The sequence below is a fragment of the Microplitis demolitor genome, chromosome 3, assembly GCF_026212275.2.
Source record: "Microplitis demolitor isolate Queensland-Clemson2020A chromosome 3, iyMicDemo2.1a, whole genome shotgun sequence".
Lineage (NCBI taxonomy): Eukaryota > Metazoa > Arthropoda > Insecta > Hymenoptera > Braconidae > Microplitis > Microplitis demolitor.
The window spans coordinates 23,098,692-23,122,223 of record NC_068547.1 but is presented as its reverse complement, the minus strand read 5'-3'; the positions used below and the strand labels follow the sequence as shown (position 1 = coordinate 23,122,223).

Here is a 23,532-nt window from a genome sequence, read left to right as displayed (position 1 = left end):
TAAGTATTTTATCTTTTTTAAAAAAATTTAAAAATTGAACGCCGGCTAACTTCATCATATTTTTGTAAGGACACCACCAGGTCCTTTTTTTAAATTTATTGATCAATAAAAAAATTTCTAATTAAAAGCCTTAATTAATAAATATACCAGTAGATGTCTCTGCTGTTTTACCCGGCCCGGCAGTGAAAAAATTTTATAGGTTAATATTTTAAAAATATTATCAGTTCATAATCTAGTTTAACAAAAACTAGTAATGAATAAAATATTGTCAGCGCCAATAAAACAAGTGAGTAATAAAATAAACTCAGGAGAAATAAAACCAACGGAAATTTGTAAGTCAGCATTAAAATTAATATCATCAACGAAGCCGCTCAATGCTTACATAAACGTCACCGACGAGCTAGCAATTCAGCAAGCTGATGAATCTGACAAACGACAGCTTGACAATAAATTACTGGGACCTTTAGACGGGATTCCCGTGGCCATAAAAGACAATTTCTGCGTCGAGAATCATCCGACGACATGTGCGTCGTTGATGCTGGCTAATTTTACCCCCGGGTACAGTGCCACCGTCTACGAAAAACTGAAGCAACATGGAGCTGTTCTGCTGGGGAAAACGAATCTTGACCAATTCGCCATGGGCGCTGGCACCGTCGACTCCTACTACGGCCCAACTAAAAACCTGTGGGGTTCAAATCTCATGGAAAATTATTTTATTGACAATGCTGACAGTACGTCAATTAATAAAAAGTCTGATCAAGATGATTGGCACATCGCAGGTAATATTTATAATAAAATATGACATTTTATTGTATAATTAATTACCATAATTAATTAATAAATACAATGACTATTTCAAAGGCGGAAGTAGTGGAGGATCAGCCGTAGCAGTGGCCACTGGTACATGTTATGCTGCCATAGGATCAGATACCGGAGGATCAACACGAAATCCGGCGGCCTACTGTGGTCTGATAGGTTTGAAACCCAGTTATGGATTAGTGTCCCGTCATGGATTAATTCCTCTCGTAAATTCAATGGATGTACCGGGAATATTAGCGCGGAATATCGATGATTGTTTGGTGATACTAAATGCAATAGCAGGAACAGATCCACTAGATTCTACAACTCTGGATGAAACTCCTCCACCAGTTAAATTACCCAGCGCTGATGAAATTCGCGTAGAGGGATTACGCATTGGAATACCTAATGAATACAATCACGCAGAATTGAATCAAGAGATTCGTAATTGCTGGATGGGAGTCGCTGCTATACTGAAAGAAGCCGGAGCTCAAGTTGTGCCTGTGTCGCTTCCACATACCAAGTATTCAATTGTCTGTTACTCTGTATTAAATCAATGTGAAGTCGCTAGTAACATGGCGCGTTACGATGGTATTGAATACGGGCTACGTGCTGATGAAACATCGTCTACTGAGCAATTGTACGCTAAGACACGTAGTATGGGATTCAATGATGTCGTACGCAGCAGAATATTAACTGGTAATTATTATTTATTATCTGAAAATTATGATAATTACTTTGTAAAAGCCATGAAAGTCCGTCGTCTGATTGCTCAAGACTTTGACGCCGCTTGGAATGACAATATTGATATACTTCTTACTCCGACAACTCTGTCTGATGCTCCAGTATACAGCGACTTTGTAAGGGAAGATAATCAGACTCAATGCTCGGTACAAGATTACTGCACCCAGCCAGCGAATATGTCGGGCATCCCTGCGTTAAATATACCAATTACTCTTTCAAAAAAAGGCCTACCCCTGTCATTGCAATTAATGGCGCCATTTTTACATGAGGAGAGACTGATGACTGTTGCCAAGTGGATTGAAGATGCTGTCAAGTTTCCTCGTATCAAATTAAAAGATACGAGTCTATTAGAATAGTTGTACATTAATTAAATAATTTATTTATAAATTTTCTCATTTTTTAATTTATATTAAATAATTTTCCCTTTTATTAACAAACTGTTAATTTTTTATTTCATTATATTGAAAAAAATAATCTCTTAATTATTTTGGTTGTTGAGTGGAATATGATAATTAATCTATCAGCACAAATGTCGTATTACTTAATACAATATTAATCAATGAATTATGACATTCAATATTGCAAACTACGAACAGCGATGGTTATTGATAATCTATAGGCGCTTAATAATTCAGATAGTTATTAAATCGATCGCATCCGCGGTATCTTTACCACTTCTCTGCCCGTCAACAATGTCATTAATTACGCAACGCCATAAATATTTCAATCTCCTCATTTATATGAATTTAAATTCAAAGGAAAAATTTTCATCAAAAAATTAAATTCTTGATTTAAAAAATTGACTTATTTTAAATTTTGCCGCATTTTATGGTAATTTACGACTTTTCACGGCTAATTACGACACAATACGGAAATTTTAAGTAAAGTGCCGTAATTTTACTGTACCATACTGTATTTCATCGTAGTTCTTCCAAATGCTGCAATTATGGAAAATTACAGTAATTAATGTAATTTACTGTAATTCGGATTATTATTATTGATCGCAATGTAAAAAGGACTTTTGCAGTATCTCGTCTTATTAATTTAGGATCATTTTTTTACTGAAAAAGTCAGGCCCCTTTTGTTTGCAAAAAAATTTTCTCTGTGTTAGAGATAAATTATGATCATCACAAGTTCAGAGAGGGCTACTAATGTCCAAATCTTTTTTTTAATATTAAAATTATTAGTTTCCTAGAGTAAACGTCACATCATTGACATGCCTTGATATCAAAGTCTACTTGGCTTGTAGACTTGAACCAGGCTTTGAAAGGATAATACCTCCCACCTGGTCACATACTCACAGTAAGCTCAAATAAAAGTCTCTCTTGATATTTTAATCCAAATGCACCCTCTTCTCTTTGTACAAAAAAGAAAAAAAAATGACTGACGTCTTTTGCTGAAGGTGGTAAGCAAACGTGATCATTTTCTTCTTTTGTCTATATTTTATATTTCTATGGGGGTACATTATTCAGCGTAAGTATGAGTATGAATGTCTAAAGATGGAAAAATTGTTAAGATAAAATATTAAGACATATGTTGGATGACTTTTATATAAAAGTTAAGACTTTAGTCCTTTGGATTAGAAAATAGTGTGTGTTGATGAATGATGCATCGTGTTATAATAAAAATTAGGGTTGGGCAAAGGTCTTAGAGGGCGCATGCGTTCGACCTGGCCCGGGGGCTGTCGTGTCCGCGTCTCGCGCTCTCTTGTACAGTCATCGGGTCGACGTCAAGGCCATCGTATCCGGAGTTACTTTTAATATATATATATATATATGTATCATGTCTTTCAATATTTTAATAGACTTTTGAGGAGTAGAGCTTTTATCTGTACATAATATTTAAATTTGAAAATATTAACAAAATTATTATTTTTTTAATCACGGGCTATTTATTTTTCAAAATTATTTTTATCGGTTCCGCGGATTTTTTAAATTCAAGGACACTTGTGACTTTTTACGTGTTTATTTCCCCGCTAACTTGAGCGCAAACGTGACCTTGTCTTTTATTAATTTTTGTGGTTAAATAAATAAAGTAATTAATTAATTAAATATTTATATTTATCGTGTAAAGTAAAACTTTTAAAATACTAGTGATTAATTTTTAATTCATGTGATCAAGATCGTGTGTGTTTATTTAAATAAAGGCGGAATTTTAAATTTGAATAATTGAGGTGAGTACATAATTGTTACTTTATTATTATTGTTATAATTAGTTTGAAAATTTTAATGTTTTTAATTTTTTATAAATTATTTAATTTAAAAATTTTCCCGCGTAAGATTATCTGCTCCAAGATGATGAGTGTGAACGTAGCAGCTTTTATTCTACTTAAATTTTACTCTTATATATATATATTCTAAAATTTTTTAAATTGACAATTGTCAGCTACATTCAAACTCATAAAATTTATGATTATAAAAGAAAAATATTTATGAGAATGAGGTAGATATGAGATAAATTTTTAATTATAAATAAATTAATTAGAAAGATAAAAATAAGAAGAAATGCCGATTTTTAAACATGAAACTGAAGTTAGCCGACGTTTAATAATTTTAGAAGTTTTTTCAAATCGATAAATTATAAAAAAAAAAATTGCAATTCCATAAGTATGGATTTTTTATTTTTACTCTTTTAAAATTTTGTAGATTTATTAAAATATTATAAAAATTGACAAATGTCTGGAACATCCAGTCATTAATATTTTTATATGGTGGAATTGTATGTAAATTACATAGTTTATGGTTTATAATTAAGGTTTAATATATTGCTGTTGTGTAATTATTGTTCTGGTTGCATTAGGGGTTTGCGGTGATCTTGATAAAAGCTCTTGTAATAAATTAACGAATGAACAGGTGCTTTAACTTCTATTCAGCCTTAGCTTGATCAGTTGTGTAATCTTAGTAAACAAAATTACAGTTTGTTCTAAGGGTTTATGGCCTTGTAAAGGTACACAGGTGTTTTACTTCAGCATTATAATCATTATTGGTGCTAGTATCAATGTTGATATAAACTCTCCGACATAAGTTTTGATTTAAACGTTTTTGAACTTCACAACGATCTGTTTAAAAATATGCATAAAATAAAATTATTAATGATACTGGGGTTAGCCGAAGTGTAATCATTTTTTGATTTTTTTCAAAACGAAAATGAAATCATTTTTTGATTATCTCGATACGCATTTTTGAATTTTTATTCTACTTACATTTTATTTATATTTTAAAAATTTTTTAAAACCGACAACTGTCAGCTACATTCACACTCATAATTTTTTTTTACTTTTCAAAATTTCTAATATTAAAAAAACTTATAATAAATTTAAATATTTAATACTTTAAGAAGTAATTAAAGTTAAAATGATCAATTTAGAATATAATACATGGATGGTGCGCGAATTATTTTGACAAATAAAAGAGGATAATAAGGGGTTGAGTGTGACAGGAAAAGGGTGTAATGGAATCAAAGGGATGCATTAAATTGTGCGTCTCTAGTGACGTTATCGAACCCTCAATATTATTGGGGAAGATATACATGTCTATATTATTGTACAGAGATTTTATATGACGAGGATAAAAAGCCCGGAAAATATTTCTTTTGTGACTTTAAAATTTTTTGCTATCAAAATATTTTCTCCGCTCTTTATTTTTATTTCTTAACTCAATTTATTTTTACGAGTCCACACAATTTTTTTTATTATTATTATTCTTTTTAACTTTTTTCCAGTATGCGATTACGGCGAATAAACTCTAAAATACTCAGTATTACTCCCTCTGATATAATTAAAAATCTGAAATTTATAATTCACAAGCAAGACTTTCAGCAGAATGAACTTAAAAAAAAATAATTAAAGATTATTCGTATATTTTTTATTTTGTTAAAAATGCAGTTTGTTTGTTTGTTTTTAATTTCATATTCAAATTTATAATTATAATTTGAATCGCTCATGTTTTATAAATCACCATACAGAGTTGAGTTAAAACGTGTCTAATCAGCATATTTTTGAAGGTTGCCATGACAACGAAAGCTCTTTTTCCCCTATTCTGATTAGGTCTCTTTACAACCTCCAGCACAAAAGCTGTTTCAAATACTCATCTGAATTTTTTATGTCGTATTTTTCGTTTTCTCTTTCGATTTATTATTTTTTCTGTTCCTCCCGTAACCACCGAACACTGGAAAAATATAAATTGAAAAGATAATACACTTGATATCTTGTTTCCATTGCGTAAATCCGAATGTATATGACCTTGTAACAGCACTCGTAAATCCTGTTACTCTTTTATTCCACAGTTTTATTTATTACTTCCCATTATAACCCAACCCCCGCTGTGTTTTGTATTCTTCAATCAAATCAGAATGCTTTCATTGCACAAAATCTTTCCCATACAATAAACATTCATACAAATTCAAAACAAAATAATTATCGATCACGTGATTAATCAAGATAAGTACACCGAGCAAAAAAATATTTTAAGAAAATTTTAATTCGTCAAATAATTTTTCATTAATTTTCATGAGAAAATTTTTCTTTTGAACAAATTTATAATTAATTTCAAAAAATGTCCCCCGACAGTTACAACGGTAAATAGATTTCTCAAAAAAAATTTTGAAAATTCTCGATCCCCATACTATCAATGAAAATTATTATTCAAATTTGAAACTGAAAACATTTGGAAAAGTTCTGTAAGGATCATAATTCTAATGAATGTAAATCTCAGTAGTATTTTACAGTTTTAAATATAATTTTGATTAAATTTTTAGTTACATTCTACAATTATTATTTGAAACTTTACTTTTTCTATTCTCTTTTCCGTACGGCGAATTAAAAGATAAAGAAGCACAAAAAGTTGGAAGTTTCGTTATTTTAAAATTTTTAAAACATATTTCTAAAGTAATTAACCCATTTCGTTAATTTTTGAACTCGATCAAGGTGATCGCCAAAAGAAAGACACCATTCCATTATGATGATGCGTAGAAATCAAAATTTTCCGAAAGTTGTGTCGTCAGAAAAAATTCAATATCGTGATTTCTTTATAAAATTCCACTAAAAAATATGAAATTTTTATTATTTTCTTCTCAGTGTATCCAAAAGTCAATTACAAACCAATTATTCTTCATTAACTCATTCTTCCGGCTATGATTATTCTTCTCGAATTTGTCTTAATGACGTGGAGTAATTTCCTTTGATAGTGAATGATAAATATATATTTATTTATATACTTATTTTATAAGTACGAGTACACATCAGTATACATCACACATTCAACATCCGGACTCACGCATAATTATGAATGACGTCATGAAAGAGTTTGATCATGAAGTAGGGGACTTTGCTGAGTAGTTCTTGAGTGTCGTTAAACAATATAGGAGAGCCACCCCAGTTTGTTTCTGTTCTTCTTTCCTTCTAGATCCGAATTCTCAAAAAAATAACAATATTAAAATAGTTAGCGTTGGTGATTCATTGTGTCTTAATATTTCATTGACAAATAATAAACAATGTTGACAAATAAACGTTTCCTTAATTACTACGACAAAATAAATTTTTGGTCGCGATTGTTTTTGTGGTTTCTACGTCACAATTTATTGAAAATCGGTGAGTGCATTGTTACACTTACTTACTAGCAAAAAAATGTATTCTATATCGACATAATTTAAATCACAATATCGAATTATCGTTATCAAAATATCAACAATAAATTGATTCATCATTTACTTGCGTTTAATCGAATAAATCATATCTTTTGTATCTCAATATCACCCTTTCAACAAATTTAATTCATTTCATTAAATTCGCCAACAGACGATTGATTTCAACGAGAGTATACTCAACAGCGACCAAATATATTTAATTAAATTGATTGTATATTTTTCGTCGCGTAACAACAGAATTTAATTAGCGCAGTCTATACCCAATCCTATTCAATATTGATGTGTGTGTTTGTGTTTGTGTTCGTGCGTTTTGTTTACGATACCGGTTGTTTATCTCAATATGCTTTAGAAAATCTTGTTGAATTTAGTGTTGGCTGAGGATATATAGATTAGAGTTTTCAGTTAAAGTACTACTAGTACACATATGTTGTTTTATACTTAACAAACCACATTGTCCACTTCCCACGATCATGATAATCGTGCTCAGTAGTTAATTATCGAGATAACTCGCATGCTGGTTTTGGTCTAGCGCCGTTACAGCCTTTGTACTCTGCGGTATTAACGTGTAAGTGGTACATACCTTGTATACATGTTGCTGTTAGTTATCAGACTGATGTGCAAAGCGGTTTTTCCTCTCTCTATACATATATATTATATATTAAGGACTTACCCTCATGTAATATTGCAAATTACAGTATTTCCTCTTGTGGTTAAATCTATTCCGGTTTTGGCTACTCGACATACAATTAATATTTCGGAAAATCCATTGTCTAACTTGAGAAAGATATTCTGTTAAAAAAAATTTTTGTAGAAGCAATATTTTATCAAATAATAAATTAATTTAAATTATTGCAATATTAATTTCATATCTGATTGGAAAAATAATTTTCTTGACAGAAGAAAATCAAAATTTATTTACACTATTTCAAAAAAAGGTCAGCATATTTAGAAATTCTGAGTCGTCTTTGATTAAGAAAATGATTTTGAATGAAACTGTCAAATTTTAACATCGAAAATATACTGGATGAAAATTTTCAGTAGAAAAATTTATTGTGGGCGAAAAATGAAATTTTTCTAAAAGTTATTTTTCTGTCAGTGTTTAGATTTCACAATAACTAAAGTAAATATTTAAATTATAATTATCATTGAATATTTTTTAATTTATTTAATGGAGCTTTTGTATCAGTCAAGGATAAAAATTAAATTACACGATAAATATCTTATTCATTAAAGCGATTAATACTTTTAAAAATTAAAATTAAATGCTTACTAATTACAATTTAATTTATGTAATGGAGATAAAAGATATTTTTTGTTCAATATATATTTATTTGTTTTTGTAAATTAAATTAAATAGTAATTAAATTTTCATTTGCACATATTAATAATCATAATATGTCTCGCATTTCTAAAGTGGGTCGACATTTCCTTTCTGTATTAAAATGTACTTCCGCATTGTACGCAGAATAAGTAAAGCTTGTCATATATATTGAGTTTATGAGTGCATCAGCAATGGACTGAATTTTTAAATAAAAAAAATATATAGCAATGATAATGATAACTAAATAGCAGTATTTTATAGAAAAAAGAAAATAATAAAATAGCCAACATTGTTTTGTTCGAAATCTTTTTTCTTTAATTCACAATAACGATGCCTGAGTAAAAAAATCCATACACATTTACGTGAGGTACATTTAGAAGAATGCTATTCTCTTGTTCTAGTATTATATCACTGAGCTTGTAACGAGGTTACAAACCTAATGGAGTACGTGGTGGTCGTTGAGAACGAAAGAGTACAGATGGAAAGAATAAATGAAATAAAAAAATATATTATTTTATTTTTATATAGCTTTAAGTTAAACCACGAGCCGCAGAAATCAGCTCAAATTTATTGTAAAGATGTTGCGTGTGAAAGTTGTTAGAAACCACAGGGTGAATATTAGACGATTACACGGTAATATTAATATTATATTTCTGTAGGGTATTATATTACAAGTGAGTAAATGAACCGTAAGATATTTAACTTCCTTGAAATGGATTTTTAAGTCCTTTTAAAAATATTATACACACCCTCTTAAAATTAAGTCAAAAGTATTTGAGTCAGTGAATATTTACTGATACGCAGTACTTTTAACTGATTCATTTTAACAAGACAGTGGAGCAAAAAATAATGCGTCCACTGAATTAAGATGGCGACTTTACCCCGTCTGTCATTAGGTAAAAAAAGTTTACGGTAATAGGGTAGCATTGTAGTTACAGATAGAGTAATCTGATGACAAATATAACGATTTGAATTTGTTAACTTGTATATACGGCGTGTAAGGGTATATATGACAAATTATACGAGGATTATCGCAATTGAAAATCACAGGTGGGATCGACATTTCGGGGGATAATTGACCCAACGTAGGGCAATCAAGGACCCATTGAGTAGCTTCACTTGCATTCCCAATCATTCGCCGTCCCTAGGAAATTCTCTGATGCCAAAACCTCACAATTCTCCCTCATCTCTCATCCCTCATCCCTCTGAACTCGCTGATTCAACTCCCTAACCCTCTCTCGGTTATCCTTCATCTCCCATGCCTCTTTGATCGTTAGTTATAACTTGTGTGTTCAAGTTTGAAAGCCATATCATACTTGACATAAACGCGTTTGCTGACTTTCATAGCGTTAAAAATAGTATAAAAAGAAGTAAAACATTTTATTAGTAGTTTTTTTAAACTTTTGTTGATGTCAAAGCTTTCCTATGGCTAGAAATCCAATTTATTTCTTTACCAGAAAGTAGATTCATCCACTTAAAATACGCTCATTTTGTTTTTATTCGCGATTGAGTGCAGCTTTTCTTTATTCTTTTTGTCATTTCTTTAGCTTTTTATTTTTATTTGTCTCTTTTTTCCTGGTTTATTTAATTAACAAGCCATCGGTTCGTGTGTGTGTGTGTGTGTGTTTCGGCCGTAGATTTGCTTTATTTTATCTTTATGCTACGGGAGAATTGAATGAAATTAATGAACACACACGTTATTTGCTGGATTCTCTAAATAAAAATGTTCTTTGTTAAAAAAAAAAAAAAAAAAAAAAAAAAAAAAAAAAAAACAATTATTATTAAATATTCCATCTACCTTTTTTTCAAATTTCCTATTGCTTTCCAATTTACACCTTTTATTTTTTTTTCAATTTGCTCTCTACCATGCTTCATTTTTAGTGATAACATACAATGCAAATAATCAACCGGGTTCAAGTTGACTGAAAATTATTAGAGATGCCTTTTGTACAATTTATCTATTCCCAAGTTTTTATATTATCTTCAATATTTTTCGATTGCGTGACTTTATTACAGTCAGAGTATGCCACGAAAAGTCAATGACTTAAATATGAAACAAAAAAAAATATTTAAAATATCAAAAGTTAAATAATTCTTTATTACTCAATAAAAATTTTATTTATGCACTTACCGATTTATTTTCGTTTAAAAAGTGACATAGCTGGGTCATATATATCACTAAATAAAATGGGCAACATAAATCAATATTGAAAAAAATTTTAAAGTTTGAATTTAAAAAAATTTTTCTAGACTACAAAAAGTCGCGAGTGATTCAATTAAAAAATGAAAATCTGTGAATTTGAATGACAAGTTTCAAGTTTAATCTTTTGCTATGGAAATTATTTACATGTACCTCATTATCCTCAGCTTGACTTGGTTGTACTTAAACTGTGGTATACAGACGCAAGTAAGGAGTTTCTTAAGTCAAAGTTGATTTAGCTTCTCTAAATATTGTTGATGCTGTGACATTGTTAGATGGGTTTGAAAGCAGTATCCAGTCACGCCTGTTAATTTACCCTGAATTCAAACTACTTTAGCATACCATCATATATACCTTTACAACTAAACATTGCGCGTCTAGCCAGATCCTCTCTTTACCAGTACACAGCACAGAGCATTCAACGGATCGCTGCATTTTCGTTTACGATTCTCAAGTTATATATGTGTTAAGGAACCTGTTCATCCCCTAGGGCATATGAACTATACGATCTTGAGTAAAATGTTTTGAATAACTGATTTCATCCATAATTAACACACTATTGTTTTACGCCTGACATAAGCATCCGAGTAACACAAAGGCGACTTTAAGATGTCTAAAAAAAAGAAGTCAAATTTCATTTTGTCTGTCTCCGATTTTTGACGTACAGATTTTGGTTAGGAGTCAAGCTTTGTATTTTTTTCCTCTTTCAAAAGTCATTTCTATTAAAAAATTTTTTAGATGACATTTGAAAATTATTTGTAATTAATTTTGCCGCCGTTTTTGTCAAGTCTTTTAAGTGGATATTTTTTCGGTGACAAACTTCTAGTCGTTTTATCAACATTCTGGTGTCTTCGATAGGTCAAAAAAATAGACTCAAAACTGTTATTTTATAAGATGTCACAGCCGACTGGCTCAAGTCGACTACTTGTGGACTATCTTTGAAAAAAATAATCTTTAAAATAAAAATCTTATAAATAATTAAATTTAGTTTCAAAAAATATATGTATGATAATTTTATCTGCTTAATACTAAATTATTAAAATGGATTAAAAAAAGCCATTTTGCAAGTTCGTTAAAAAAAGATAAGACTTTAATATTCTATTACTACTAAATCTTGTAGATAAATTGCTTGTAGGTTCTATTTAAAAAGTCTTGCTCTCCTAACTCGTTCAAATGGGAAATAGTGCAAGAGAAAATTCAATCTTAAAGAATTTCATTTAAATTCTTATTTCCTATTTCCAATACCCATTAATAAGAATTTAAAACGACTAAATAATAAATTTACGAATTTCACTCAACATTTAATGAAAACTAAATACTCTTTTTGTTCGTATTCGGATATTTTTTTCTACTCTAGTTCGAATATTTTGTTCGATCTAATGGAGACAGACAATCTCATTTGCCATAATTACTTAATAATTACACGCTCTAATTATAACACGAGAAAATGAAGTAAAATAAATTATCTTAGCAATTTATAAAATATTAATTAATGTTATATAAATAAGTATACACTTATACTAGTATGACATCGTTATTTAACGTAAATGTAATAATAAAATTATGTGGAATAAAATCTTGTAGGTTGTCGGTGCTATAAAAATTTGAGTTTCATAAGTTGGCTTCCTGTGAGCAATATGTGGCCATAACAAATATATCCTGGCGCCACATGAACTGTCTATCCAACTAGAGCCATAAAGTACTAAACATAAAAATAGTTAAATAAAAAAATCTTTAATTACTACACAACAGGGGATACTTTTATTACTCAGTAAAACTGGCCATAACATAAAAGTATTTACCACTAAAATTACAAATAAACCGTCTAAAAAATTTTTTCTACTGATTGCGTGTACAAAACTTTCGCTTCTCATTTAACTTTTAATTTACACACCGAAAGATTTAAGGTTTAGGTTTAGGTTCAGATGTAGGTTTAAACTTTAATAGTTACACTGACTTACAACTTATATACCCTTTTTATTTCACAACAATTTTCTTTCACTTGCTACAACAAAAGCTTCGTACCACCGGCGACCTTATACAGATCGGTTTAAGTTTTCAGAACCAACACGCAACCAGTACCTTAATCACTAATCAACTGGTGAATAAACTTTTAAAAACTATTTTCGAACCCTGAGGTATTTTTAAATTCACGATGCTCATTCAGCTTTAAAGAATCTTTTGATTAATCCTGAAATGTCCAGAGTTTAATTACATCCGACTGAACGCTCACTTAAAATGTTTAAATCTTGAGATATTGTTCCGAGTGCTAGCTAATTCGCACAGTAATTAAACGTTTATTAGACTTTTGTGAGTGACATAAAGGTAATAACTTTTAAATAGCGTCGTAAATTATTTTGATTAATGGTCTTCACAGCAATTAACCAAACAGAGAGCTGTATTATATATATAAGTATATGAGCCACTGCACGTTGCACAGTAAACCAGTAAATAGCTAGAGCACTATATTAGATAACAGAATGAAATAAATTGGTCATACGAGATCCAGATATCGGTGTACAGATATATAATGAGAGCATTTATATTGAGTTGATATATGAACAGTATATGTGCGAACAGTAATGCTAATGGCAATCGGTTGTGTTATATATTATTATGGACGTTGGCATCGACAGATCAAAGGGTCGATGTCATCAAAAGTACTAGCACAGTTGGTCATCTACCTAATGGTTTTCAAATTTTGATCTTTGGTAATTTGAGTTTGTATATTTGAACATGAAAGAATTTTATTTACGTTCATTCAGAATTTAATTTGCTCGAAATATTCTTACTAATAAATGTTCAAATGTCAAAAGTTATAAATTTTGTTAAACTAATTCACTATAGGTTCAAATTTTCAAGTTCAATAAGAAGTTAATTTATTCAAAAATAATTGGGTCGGATATCGGCACAATTACATTGCACATATAATATATATACTATTGTATAGTCTACATATTGGTGTTATAAAAATTAATAAAATTGATCGACTTGATTTGAATAACCAGTTGTGTAAATTGATACAGGCTTTTTGAATTTGGAAATCGATTAATTTTAACACTCGCGCTAAAGCGCTTTGTTATTATTTTTATCACATATATTTTATATGTATTCTTCTCTTTGAGTTTAGTCTAGTTCTTTTTTATTTTTATTGAATGCAAAAAAGGGTAGAATCTCGACACGGAAATATCACATTGATAGCTGTCTGAGTGGTGAGCTTTTGAAGATCATAGTGTACATGTGGCAATCGATTGAGCTTTCGGGCGATGGATTCTAAAAAAGTATGTCAGGCTTTTGCGTTGGCAAAGTCGATGCTACCAACCGAAGTGGAATGGAAATTTTCGTCTTTTATATTTTATATTTCAACTTAACGTCTAACGTCTAACGTTTATCTTCACGTCTATTCACTTCTGTGATGATTATCTGTTATACTTTGCCATACTTTTATCGATTTTATTCAACTTTTTATTCTTATATGTATGAGATTTTTTGTGGATTTATTCTGTGGCGTGAGAATAGAAAATGTCGATTGCTGTTGAATTATTGAAGGGCTTTCAAAAATTATTGCGTTGATTTGTTTGTTTGTTTTCTTTATTTTCTCCGATAAAGAATCGGCTGATAGAGTAATAAAAATAAATAGGTCATTTGTTTGTTGATTTATTTTTTTTATCTTAGCGGAGTTTAGTGACAGTTTCACTATTTATCAGAATTAACAATAAGTACAAGTAATTTTTATTTGGATAAAACCTTTAGATTGTATATCAATTAAGAAAGACGAAGAACTTGTCGTTATTCTTTGTTGTAAAATTGTTTCTTTTTATTTTTACTTGAATGAAAAATAAAATTAGTGAAATTAAAAAAATTAATTTTATAAATTTTTGATAAAAATCATCAAATTTATAAATTAAATTAATTTCTTATAAAAATATTTTGATGACTTAATCAAACAATTACGAAATTTAATTTTTTAAATTATAATTAAATTAATTTAAATATTTATGTGACAGACAGAATTTTAATCTTCAGGCATTTTGTGTGCCGGCATATGAATGTCAGAATATTTTGATGATAAAAAAAATTCATAAACAAGAATCATATTATTATTAATAAAACGGAAATCTTGCGCTCCGAGATGATGCAAAGGCTCTTGTTTCAATTATAACAATCGCGATAACGTAATCATTGGCGGAAAATTATTGGCCGGATTTTTTTCTACATGACGTGACTCATGAGCGCCACGGGCACCGAAGAGAACTCAGTTATTAGCTAACAGTGGCGGTAAAAACATCGAGTAAAAAATGTCTCGTCGTTCATATAAAAAACCGGAGACAATTAAATTCATTGATCATGTACGTAAACATCATTGTTTGTACAATCCTAGTATTAAAAAACAGTATGGTGCTGATTACACAGAAAATGTTTGGAAAATTATTGCCAAAGATTGTGGTCTAGGAAACGGTAAGTTACTTTATGTATTGATTTTTTTTTATCTTATTTCAGTGAACTGACATTTGATAGTTGAAAAATTACCATTTATTTGTTGCCATAAGATGGAACTTGTAAAATATAATGATAGTGAAGTTAACCGACGTCTAATAATTTTTTTCATTTTTTTTTAAATGGTAAATTATAAACAAAAAAATATTTCAAAAATTTCACCCATAGATTTTTCAATTTTTTGGAAATTTTTATTTTTTTTCTGTGACTGATTCGTTGAAAAAAAAAAAATGCGACAATTATTGAATGTCTACTGATTTCTTCATAAAATAAAAGTCAAAATTTGAACGCGAAGCTGAGTAATTTATAATTAATTATTTTTAATAAAAATAGTATATCTAATTGAAAAATAATTATCCAATTACAATAGACAGTACTTTTGAAATTAAAACTATCACTAATTAATTTTATCTACAGCAATAAAAGCCAAAAGAAAGTGGATGTATCTTCGGGCTGGATATAAATCTGGTCTGGTGGATCCCAATAAAAAATCAAATTATCACAGCGAACTCAATTTTTTGTATTCATTTGTACAAGATATCAATGACGATGTCGATGAAGAGGTACAGCTTATACTGAAAAAAGAACCTCAAGACCATGGATATGATAATTCCTCTGAGGGATCGTCGGTGTGTTCATCAATTTCGAAAGATCAATCACAAAGAAATAGAAATTTGAATCAAAATCATCCTTCGACCGCTTGCGCTTCAGGACGTCAGTCTGTACTCAGTGAATACAGTTTTCCTGGGCCGGTTTACACCTCGAATGGACCTCTACACATTGATAATGATGATGAGTTGAAGCCATTTTTCGAATCGATGTATCGTACTGCTAAAAAATTACCGCCCGCGCTGCAGAGAGACATTAAGACGCAATTTTTTGACATTATCAGCAAAGCTGAAGCAAATGCTGCAAGTGAATTGACTGAGAGATAAATATTTAAATATCTCATCAACCGATTCAGCTAAATTATTCGTATTTATTTTTGGTTTTAAGTATTACAATAAATTGCTACAAAAATTATTTTTTTTTTAATAGATAATTTTATAAGTATCAGAAACAAAAATATATATTTTGTTATTTTTATACATATTAAACAAATAGTTTATCAATTTTAAGTTTTTATTGGTGAACATACGGCTCATAAAATTGTAAATATAAATTTAAACGTTTATATCTATATTACATACATGTGCATTATATTGTAAGTTTTATTAAAAAAAAAGATCAAGAAATATGCTCTTATCAATAATTAATACAAGATATCATACATTCATAATTTCGTATCGTTAAGTATATTAGTTAATTTTCAATGACAATTTTATTTATTAAATCAAATTAGATAGAAGATTCTTATTTTCATAAAAATGAATTTCTGAATTCTTTTTAAAAATATGAAAAATCGGAATTTTCTTAATTTGATTTGCTTATTTTTTTTATCTCTACACAGAAAAAACGAATTTTTCGCCACAAAAAAATTTTTTTTTGTGTATGCAGATCTATGAAAATTTAAATAACTAAAAAATTATATAAGATTTGAGTAGAATGCGGGATTTGGGTTCTGTAGATCTAACTTTTTTTTCTGGAATATTATTCAATATTAAACTGCTTCTTTGTGCCTTGTACACAATCAATGCCTCTGTATATTTTGATAATATAAAAAAAAAAGTCACTACCAATAAAAGAGGTCCCCACGTTATAGCAGCAGCTATACAGTAAACGACTGTCCAATTTAAAATAATTATTTTACAAAAATGTCTTTTATTAACATGATTTTTTTTTGAAAAATCTCACATGCATTTTTTTCAACCTAAAAAATTTGATATCAAATAAACATTGATCTCTTGCAGAGTTTTTAAATTAAAATTTCGTTGCATAAAACATAAGCACGCTCGCTTAAACGATAACATTCGCGATGACGTGGTCATTGGCGGGAAACAGTTAAATTTTTTTTATTTGCGTACGTCTCGTGACGTGACTCATATCAATACCAAGAGCACCAAAGAGAACTCAGTTATTTATCGCCAGTAGAACTGGAATCATCAAATTAAAAAATGGCTCCTCGTTCTTTTAATAAATCATCAGTTAAAAAATTAATTCGTCTTGTACAGAAGAATCCATGTTTGTATGATAATAAAGCTAAGAAGGCATGCAAAGCTGAAGACATTGAAAAAATTTGGAAAAAAATTGCCAAAGAATGTTCTCTCGAAGTCGGTAAGTTATTAAAATTTTATTTTAACTTCAATAAATGATAAACTGGTGGTCAATAATTTTTTTATCATTATACTATAATGTTGTTATGAAATTTCAAACATTATTTTTATAATTGTAATCTTATCAGTCTTAATGGTAGACTATAGAAAACAATAAAATAATTGAAGGCCACTTCTCTTTTCAAGGCAAGTATAATTTGTGCTTACACTTCATTTGTGAAAGTTATGCTAATATTTATACAGAGAAGCCCTAAAGTCTTATATTTTCAAGGTCAAAATTTTTGTTGATATCAAATAATTTATTAAAAATCATATTGATTGCTTATTGCTAAAATTATACAATTAGAATAGACAGTATATTTAAAATAAAAATAAAGATTTTACTATAAACAATTTATTTTATTTACAACAGCACAAGTCAGGAGGAAGTGGACAAATCTTCGGCGTGTTTATGTATCCGATGTAAAGAAAAAGACAGATAAATCAAATTATAAAAGTGAGCTAAATTTTTTGTACAATTTTGTACTCGATGGTCAAGATGTCAGTAACGATGAAGTTAAGATTGTTGATGAAGTTATAAAAAAAGAACCTCGGGATACTGGTTATGATAATGAATATGAAAATCGTCCGTCAACATCTTTAGGTCGACAATCTGTGCTTAGCGGATATGATCATCCGTCAGTGACAATTTATCCGTCAAACGGATCACTTCAAATCGACGATGACGAATTGAAACCTTATTTTGAATCAATATATCGGAGTACGAAAAAATTGCCGCGAGATCTGCAATTACAAGTGAAAACTCAATTTTCAAAATTTATTAATGCTGCTGAAGCAACTGCCAACGAAAGAGATTTTCAGTGAATACTAACTACTCATAGTCAACATGATATTTTTTAACCAAAAGTTAATGACGGCGCGAAAGTACTAGCATTTATTTCAAATTTCAAGTACATGTTACATTAAATTTGAAAGAAGAGTTTGAAAATTATTTGACTTGGGAAAAAAATTTTGATAAAGCCTCCATTCGAATACGAAAGAGGAAAAAGTGCAAACTCCCCTTAAATAATTTATTTTTTTATTGGATGAACAAAAAAAAATAATCACTTTGTTTTAAATATTTTTTGTATGTATAATTATAGACAAGTACAATCCCAGTTATTGTCGGCTATGAAAACTCGAAGAATAAATATTTATAAGTTTTTTATGCTCAAGGATTTATGAAAATAAATATCCGAATCAGTTTTATCACCATAAAACAATAAAAATATTTATTTTTATGGATTCTATATTTTTTTTTCAAGACACCATCAAGTAGAATGTATACCTCTGCATAATTACATTTTTTTAACAATTATAAATATATATCCTTACCATAAGTTAATTTTCATTTCAATTTATCAACCTAAATCCCGACTCTTTGACCCTGCGGGCGCCAATTACGAATTTTCCATTTAATTTTTTAATTTAAATTTTATGCCGAATTTCCAAAAATGCTTCAGGAACTTTCGATTCTAAATCGTTTTTCTGTACTGCTATATTTCTGTTACACTTCTTCTGGGACATCCTGTATATATATAATATATATATTTCAACATTAATACTACTGCGCGCAGTAAAAAGTTAAAGATAATTTCTGATAAAAGTTATAAATAACAAAGGATTAAAAAATGCTATCAGCCGCTAGCGAGCCCACCAGCTAAGCGGGCATATCAGACAAAACATTTCACTGTTTAATACACACATGGTCGTTAAAATGTAGCGTTATAATGGTGACTCAATCATTGGCGGGAACTTGTCGCCAGTGTTATATTATTTTTTACTCTGAGTTAAAACGCAGAACAGAAAACGCTTCACTTCAGTTGTAAACCATCAGTAGTACTGAAGAGGTCTGGACTGATCGTCTAATTTATTGATGTAAAAAATTACAATGGCTTCTTATCCGTCAAGTACTTCAGATCCTAAATTAAAATTCATAAATTGTGTACGTAAATATCCTGGACTGTATGATCCAACTGAAAAAAATTATCGCGACCGTGATTACACCGCAATTGCTTGGGAAGAAATCGTAAAAGAATGTCACATGCCATCAGGTAAGTTTACTATTATTACTATTTGTCAGTAATAAATACTTTATATTTATTGCTAGCTTCAATTATTTAACTTATTGTTAATTAACTATTTTTTTTCGTAAAATTCATTTTGACCGGGGTCTTATTTGTAAAACATCAAGAATCTATAGTATGTGTTTCATATATACATATATATTTTTATATAAGTGAGTCTCATATATCCAAGGTCATGCTTCATTATTTTTTTTTTTAATATTTGCTATGTTAATTTCATCGTTTAAAATATATAATGTATATTTTACTGAGTATATAAATTTTTAATTGCTTACAAAGATAAATAATGCGATTTTACAATTTGAATTTAAAGAAAAAACAATTAATTTGTATTTTCCATAAAATATTTAAAAGAATCTAAAATTATAATTTTATAATTAATAAATAATTTTTTCTTTTAGTGGCAAAAGCTAAAACGATGTGGGGAAACCTTCGCAGAGTATATAAATACAGTTTAAGTAATCCAAAGAAAAAAAAACCAAAGTATTACAATGATCTTAAATTTATGTTTTCATTTATCCAAAAAAATGATTGCGACGATAATGACGACGAGGTACAGTTCATAATGAAAAAAGAACGGACAGATGACGACGAAATTGAAAGAGAAAATTTATCAGAGAGATCATCCTCAGTTATGACCAATCGACGAAGAAATTATTCAATTGACAATCGTCCTTCGACGTCTGGACGTCACTCTGTGTTACACGATCATGAGTATCCTAGTTCCTCGTATCCTAGTGGCTCGCAACAGATCAATCAACAGGACGACTTGAAGGTTTTTCTCGACTCGATGTATCTCATGGCGAAAAAATTACCACTCGCGTTGCAGAGGCATGTCAGAAACCAGATTTTTGAAATTATCAAAACTGCTGAATCGAGTACTGTAATTGAAGAAACCAACTGATAAGTATTATTTTTTATAAGATAAGGACTACTCACTACTATTAGTTATTATACTCAATAGATATATCTATTTTGGTTTTTTTAAAGATTAGATGTAAAAATATCTATGTATTTCAAGGATTAATTATTACATGGATAAATTATTTTTATACACTGTGAAAAATTCCTATTAAATTTTACTATGGGTGCATTGTAAACCCGGACCATAAGAAAACTGATACAAAATTTACAAGTGTCCCATAGTAAACGTATGCGCATAGGTCCCAATTCTGTCGTCTGCGCATACTGTTTACTATGGGACACTTGTAAATTTTGTACCAGTTTTCTTATGGTCTGGTGTTATAATGCACCCATAGTAAAATTTGTTGGAAATTTTTCACAGTATATGAAAAGCTACGGTGTCATAGCAAAGCCGATCACAAATTACTGTAACCGTAAACTTACAATAAATCTTATTATGGCCGTAGTAATTTTTTTTGTTCATTTCAATTTCTATAGGCGGCAAATATGGCCTGGCTTTACTATGACACCATAGAATTTCAAACAGCAATAATTTCCGTTGCAATATTATTCTTTATTTTGCTCAGTGAAATTGCTCATTGATTTAATTATTTTTTCTACACAAAAAATAATTAAATTTTAATATCAATTTGTTCAAAAATTAATTTGCTGTACCCGGAATTTCATATTATAAAGTCCTCTGAACAATTAAATTTAAATTAAATTCTATTTTATAATAAAATAAAAAATTATATTTAATTAATCCTATTTTAAAATATTTATATTAAACTCATGTTTTATATTTTTTTATATATTCTATGTATGTATTTATTATTATAATAAATTAAAACATACTTATTAATAAATAAATGTAATTATTTATTTAAATTCCCGGTATTTTATAAATTAATAATTAATTTAATTATTTTAACCAGGAGTCAAGCTGACTTAATATTTTAAACTTCATTGGTTGGTGTTTTACAAAAATCTCTATAACTATTTTCTAGGGTTTTGTTTCATCCAATGGCAGTGATTTAAATTGCCCGCTTTTCTTTATCCGGTAGATGCGTCACTAGCTCTCACATTTCATAAACGAAACGATTGAATCAGCGTCTTTTGTATTTACCACAAAATTTTTTTCTTCTATGTCGTGAATATTCATTTTATTTATTAATATTTAAAAAATAAATCATTAATTTACATCTGACATAAATAATTGATTACTTTTAATAAAAACAATTTTTATACAATATAAAAATGTCTGGTCCAGATGTTAAGATTAAATTGATAAATTGTGTACGTAAATATCCAGGATTATATAAACCGACATATGAAATGTATCGTAATCGTAATTATTCAATAACAGCTTGGGAAAAAATAATTAAAGAGTGTAACATTGATACCGGTAAGTAAATTTTTTGAATTTATTATTTAAAAGTGTGTGTAGCAGACATGAGACAAATTATTAATTTTCAATAAATAAATTTATTAATTAAAATAATGAAATTTAAAAAAAGCGCGAACTAATTTTTTAAATATTTAAATACACATTTTTAAATTTTTATTCTATTTACATTTCATTTATTTATTCAAAAATTTAAAAAATTGACAACCGCAGCTACATTCATTTATTGTCGTATTTTTTTTATATAAATTTAATTATTAATAAATAAATTTATGACTAAAGTTTTAATGTTGAATTTAGTTTTCAAAAGAATGTTTATTTTACAATTGAATATGAGGGCTTATATTACAACTCTTAGGTCTAGTACTGAGATATAGCAGTTTTCGTAAGCCATAAATGTTTTTTTTTCATCACATAGTTTCGTAAACAAACATCACATGGTCTCAGGTATAAGTACCCAAGACAAAGTAACCAAGTTCTCTTGATACAAAAGAGTCTTGACCTCCTGTTATGGGTTAAGCAGGAAAAGTGGAGATCTTGCTAGAGACTCTTGACTTGGATCTTTACTAATCCGAAAATAAATTCTTAAAATAAAATATATTTCATTTTTATTACATTACGGCTCAAAAAAAAAAAAAAAACATTTTTTGGCGCAAAAAATTTTTGCTCAACTTTTTTAAAAATTCAAAAATTATTCGACGCTGGCTAACGTTAGTATCATAAAATTTTTCTTGCGCAAGAAATTCTTTTTTTCCATACATGAAATATTTAAAAAAATAAACCAAATAATTATTTAATAAATCATCTTAAACTCAAGATTAAAAATCAGTCATAAATTATTTTAAATAAATAATAATAATAATTAAATTTGGTATTTAACAGTGACGAAAGCTAAAGACATGTGGGCTAGTCTCCGCAAATCTTATATCGGTCATTTAAAAGCACCTGGAAAAAATCCACCAAAATATTTTCAAGAAATGAGTTTTTTGCGTCAATATATACCCGAGACAGCTGCCGATGGATTTAATGATGACGAGCCAGTTAAATTGAAAACTGTCGCCTCTGCAGTCTTGAAACCAACCACCAAAAAACAAGAAAACGCTAAAGTTGGAGCCGTGAAGAAGCAGCCAAAGCAACCGAAGGATAAAATCCCAGATGATTTAAAACTTTTCTTTGACTCCATGTACGCTACGACCAAAAAACTGCCCTCTTCGCTTCAGCGCCACGTGAGAAATCAAATATTCGAAATCGTTTCATACGCTGAAAACACTATGGATTAATTTGACCGTCAGCTAATTTATATTTCATTCAATACAACCATTATAACTTTATTATTATCATCATGTAATCGGCGTGTTCAATACCGTCGAGTTATCGTTATTCTCTATCAGATTGCTTTAAATAATTTAATTTAAATTACAAGTTACGATTATTGATTTATTATATAACTCAGTTATTGTTTAATTATTATATAACTTAATTATTTTATGAAACAATGACGTTTATGTTACATTTAATCTACCGGGTGTCGATCGGTCGTGAACAATATGTACGTTTAATTATTAATTATTAGCTGCTATAAATAAATTATTTAATTAATTTTTTATAATTATTTAAATTTCATATATAATCCTGTCGTTAATAATAATTTTAAAAATAGCATTCGTTGAAAATTTTCATTT

The 23,532-nt window shown here is 29.0% G+C and overlaps 5 protein-coding genes across 11 annotated transcripts in view; all 5 read left to right on the top strand.

The window, feature by feature from the left end:
- Nucleotides 1-168: 168 nt before the first annotated feature.
- LOC103575196 (glutamyl-tRNA(Gln) amidotransferase subunit A, mitochondrial) lies at nucleotides 169-1,935 on the top strand. Its single transcript, XM_008554887.3, has 2 exons — nucleotides 169-779; nucleotides 862-1,935. Exons 1-2 carry the CDS (start codon nucleotides 254-256, stop codon nucleotides 1,896-1,898), a joined length of 1,563 nt encoding a protein of 520 aa, XP_008553109.1. The 5' UTR covers nucleotides 169-253; the 3' UTR covers nucleotides 1,899-1,935.
- A 1,341-nt stretch (nucleotides 1,936-3,276) lies between these two features.
- The window catches only part of LOC103575197 (kazrin), a 63,605-nt gene continuing 43,349 nt past the window's right edge, over nucleotides 3,277-23,532 (top strand). For 5 of the 6 annotated variants that reach the window (XM_008554893.3, XM_053737206.1, XM_008554891.3 and 2 more), the window contains exon 1: nucleotides 6,960-7,129. In XM_008554893.3, the coding sequence (XP_008553115.1) occupies nucleotides 7,033-7,129 (97 nt within the window). In that variant the 5' untranslated portion in view covers nucleotides 6,960-7,032. Of the gene's footprint in view, nucleotides 3,716-6,959; nucleotides 7,130-23,532 lie in introns of those variants that run through there. The other variant, XM_053737207.1, reaches the window with a different exon arrangement.
- On the top strand, nucleotides 14,986-16,360 carry LOC103575201 (uncharacterized). Its single transcript, XM_008554898.3, has 2 exons — nucleotides 14,986-15,164; nucleotides 15,621-16,360. The coding sequence occupies exons 1-2, from the start codon at nucleotides 15,005-15,007 to the stop codon at nucleotides 16,136-16,138; spliced, it is 678 nt and encodes a 225-aa protein (XP_008553120.1). The 5' UTR covers nucleotides 14,986-15,004; the 3' UTR covers nucleotides 16,139-16,360.
- LOC103575200 (uncharacterized) lies at nucleotides 17,127-21,229 on the top strand. Of its 2 annotated transcripts, XM_053737208.1 has the most exons (3): nucleotides 17,127-17,417; nucleotides 17,829-19,509; nucleotides 19,944-21,229. In XM_053737208.1, the coding sequence occupies exons 2-3, from the start codon at nucleotides 19,347-19,349 to the stop codon at nucleotides 20,444-20,446; spliced, it is 666 nt and encodes a 221-aa protein (XP_053593183.1). In that variant the 5' UTR covers nucleotides 17,127-17,417; nucleotides 17,829-19,346; the 3' UTR covers nucleotides 20,447-21,229. The 2 variants fall into 2 exon arrangements, with proteins under 2 accessions (XP_053593183.1, XP_014299286.1); XM_014443800.2 differs by lacking the exon at nucleotides 19,944-21,229 and having other exon boundaries at nucleotides 17,161-17,417; nucleotides 17,829-18,800.
- Nucleotides 21,565-23,223, top strand: LOC103575199 (uncharacterized). Its single transcript, XM_008554895.2, has 2 exons — nucleotides 21,565-21,850; nucleotides 22,733-23,223. Exons 1-2 carry the CDS (start codon nucleotides 21,703-21,705, stop codon nucleotides 23,128-23,130), a joined length of 546 nt encoding a protein of 181 aa, XP_008553117.2. The 5' UTR covers nucleotides 21,565-21,702; the 3' UTR covers nucleotides 23,131-23,223.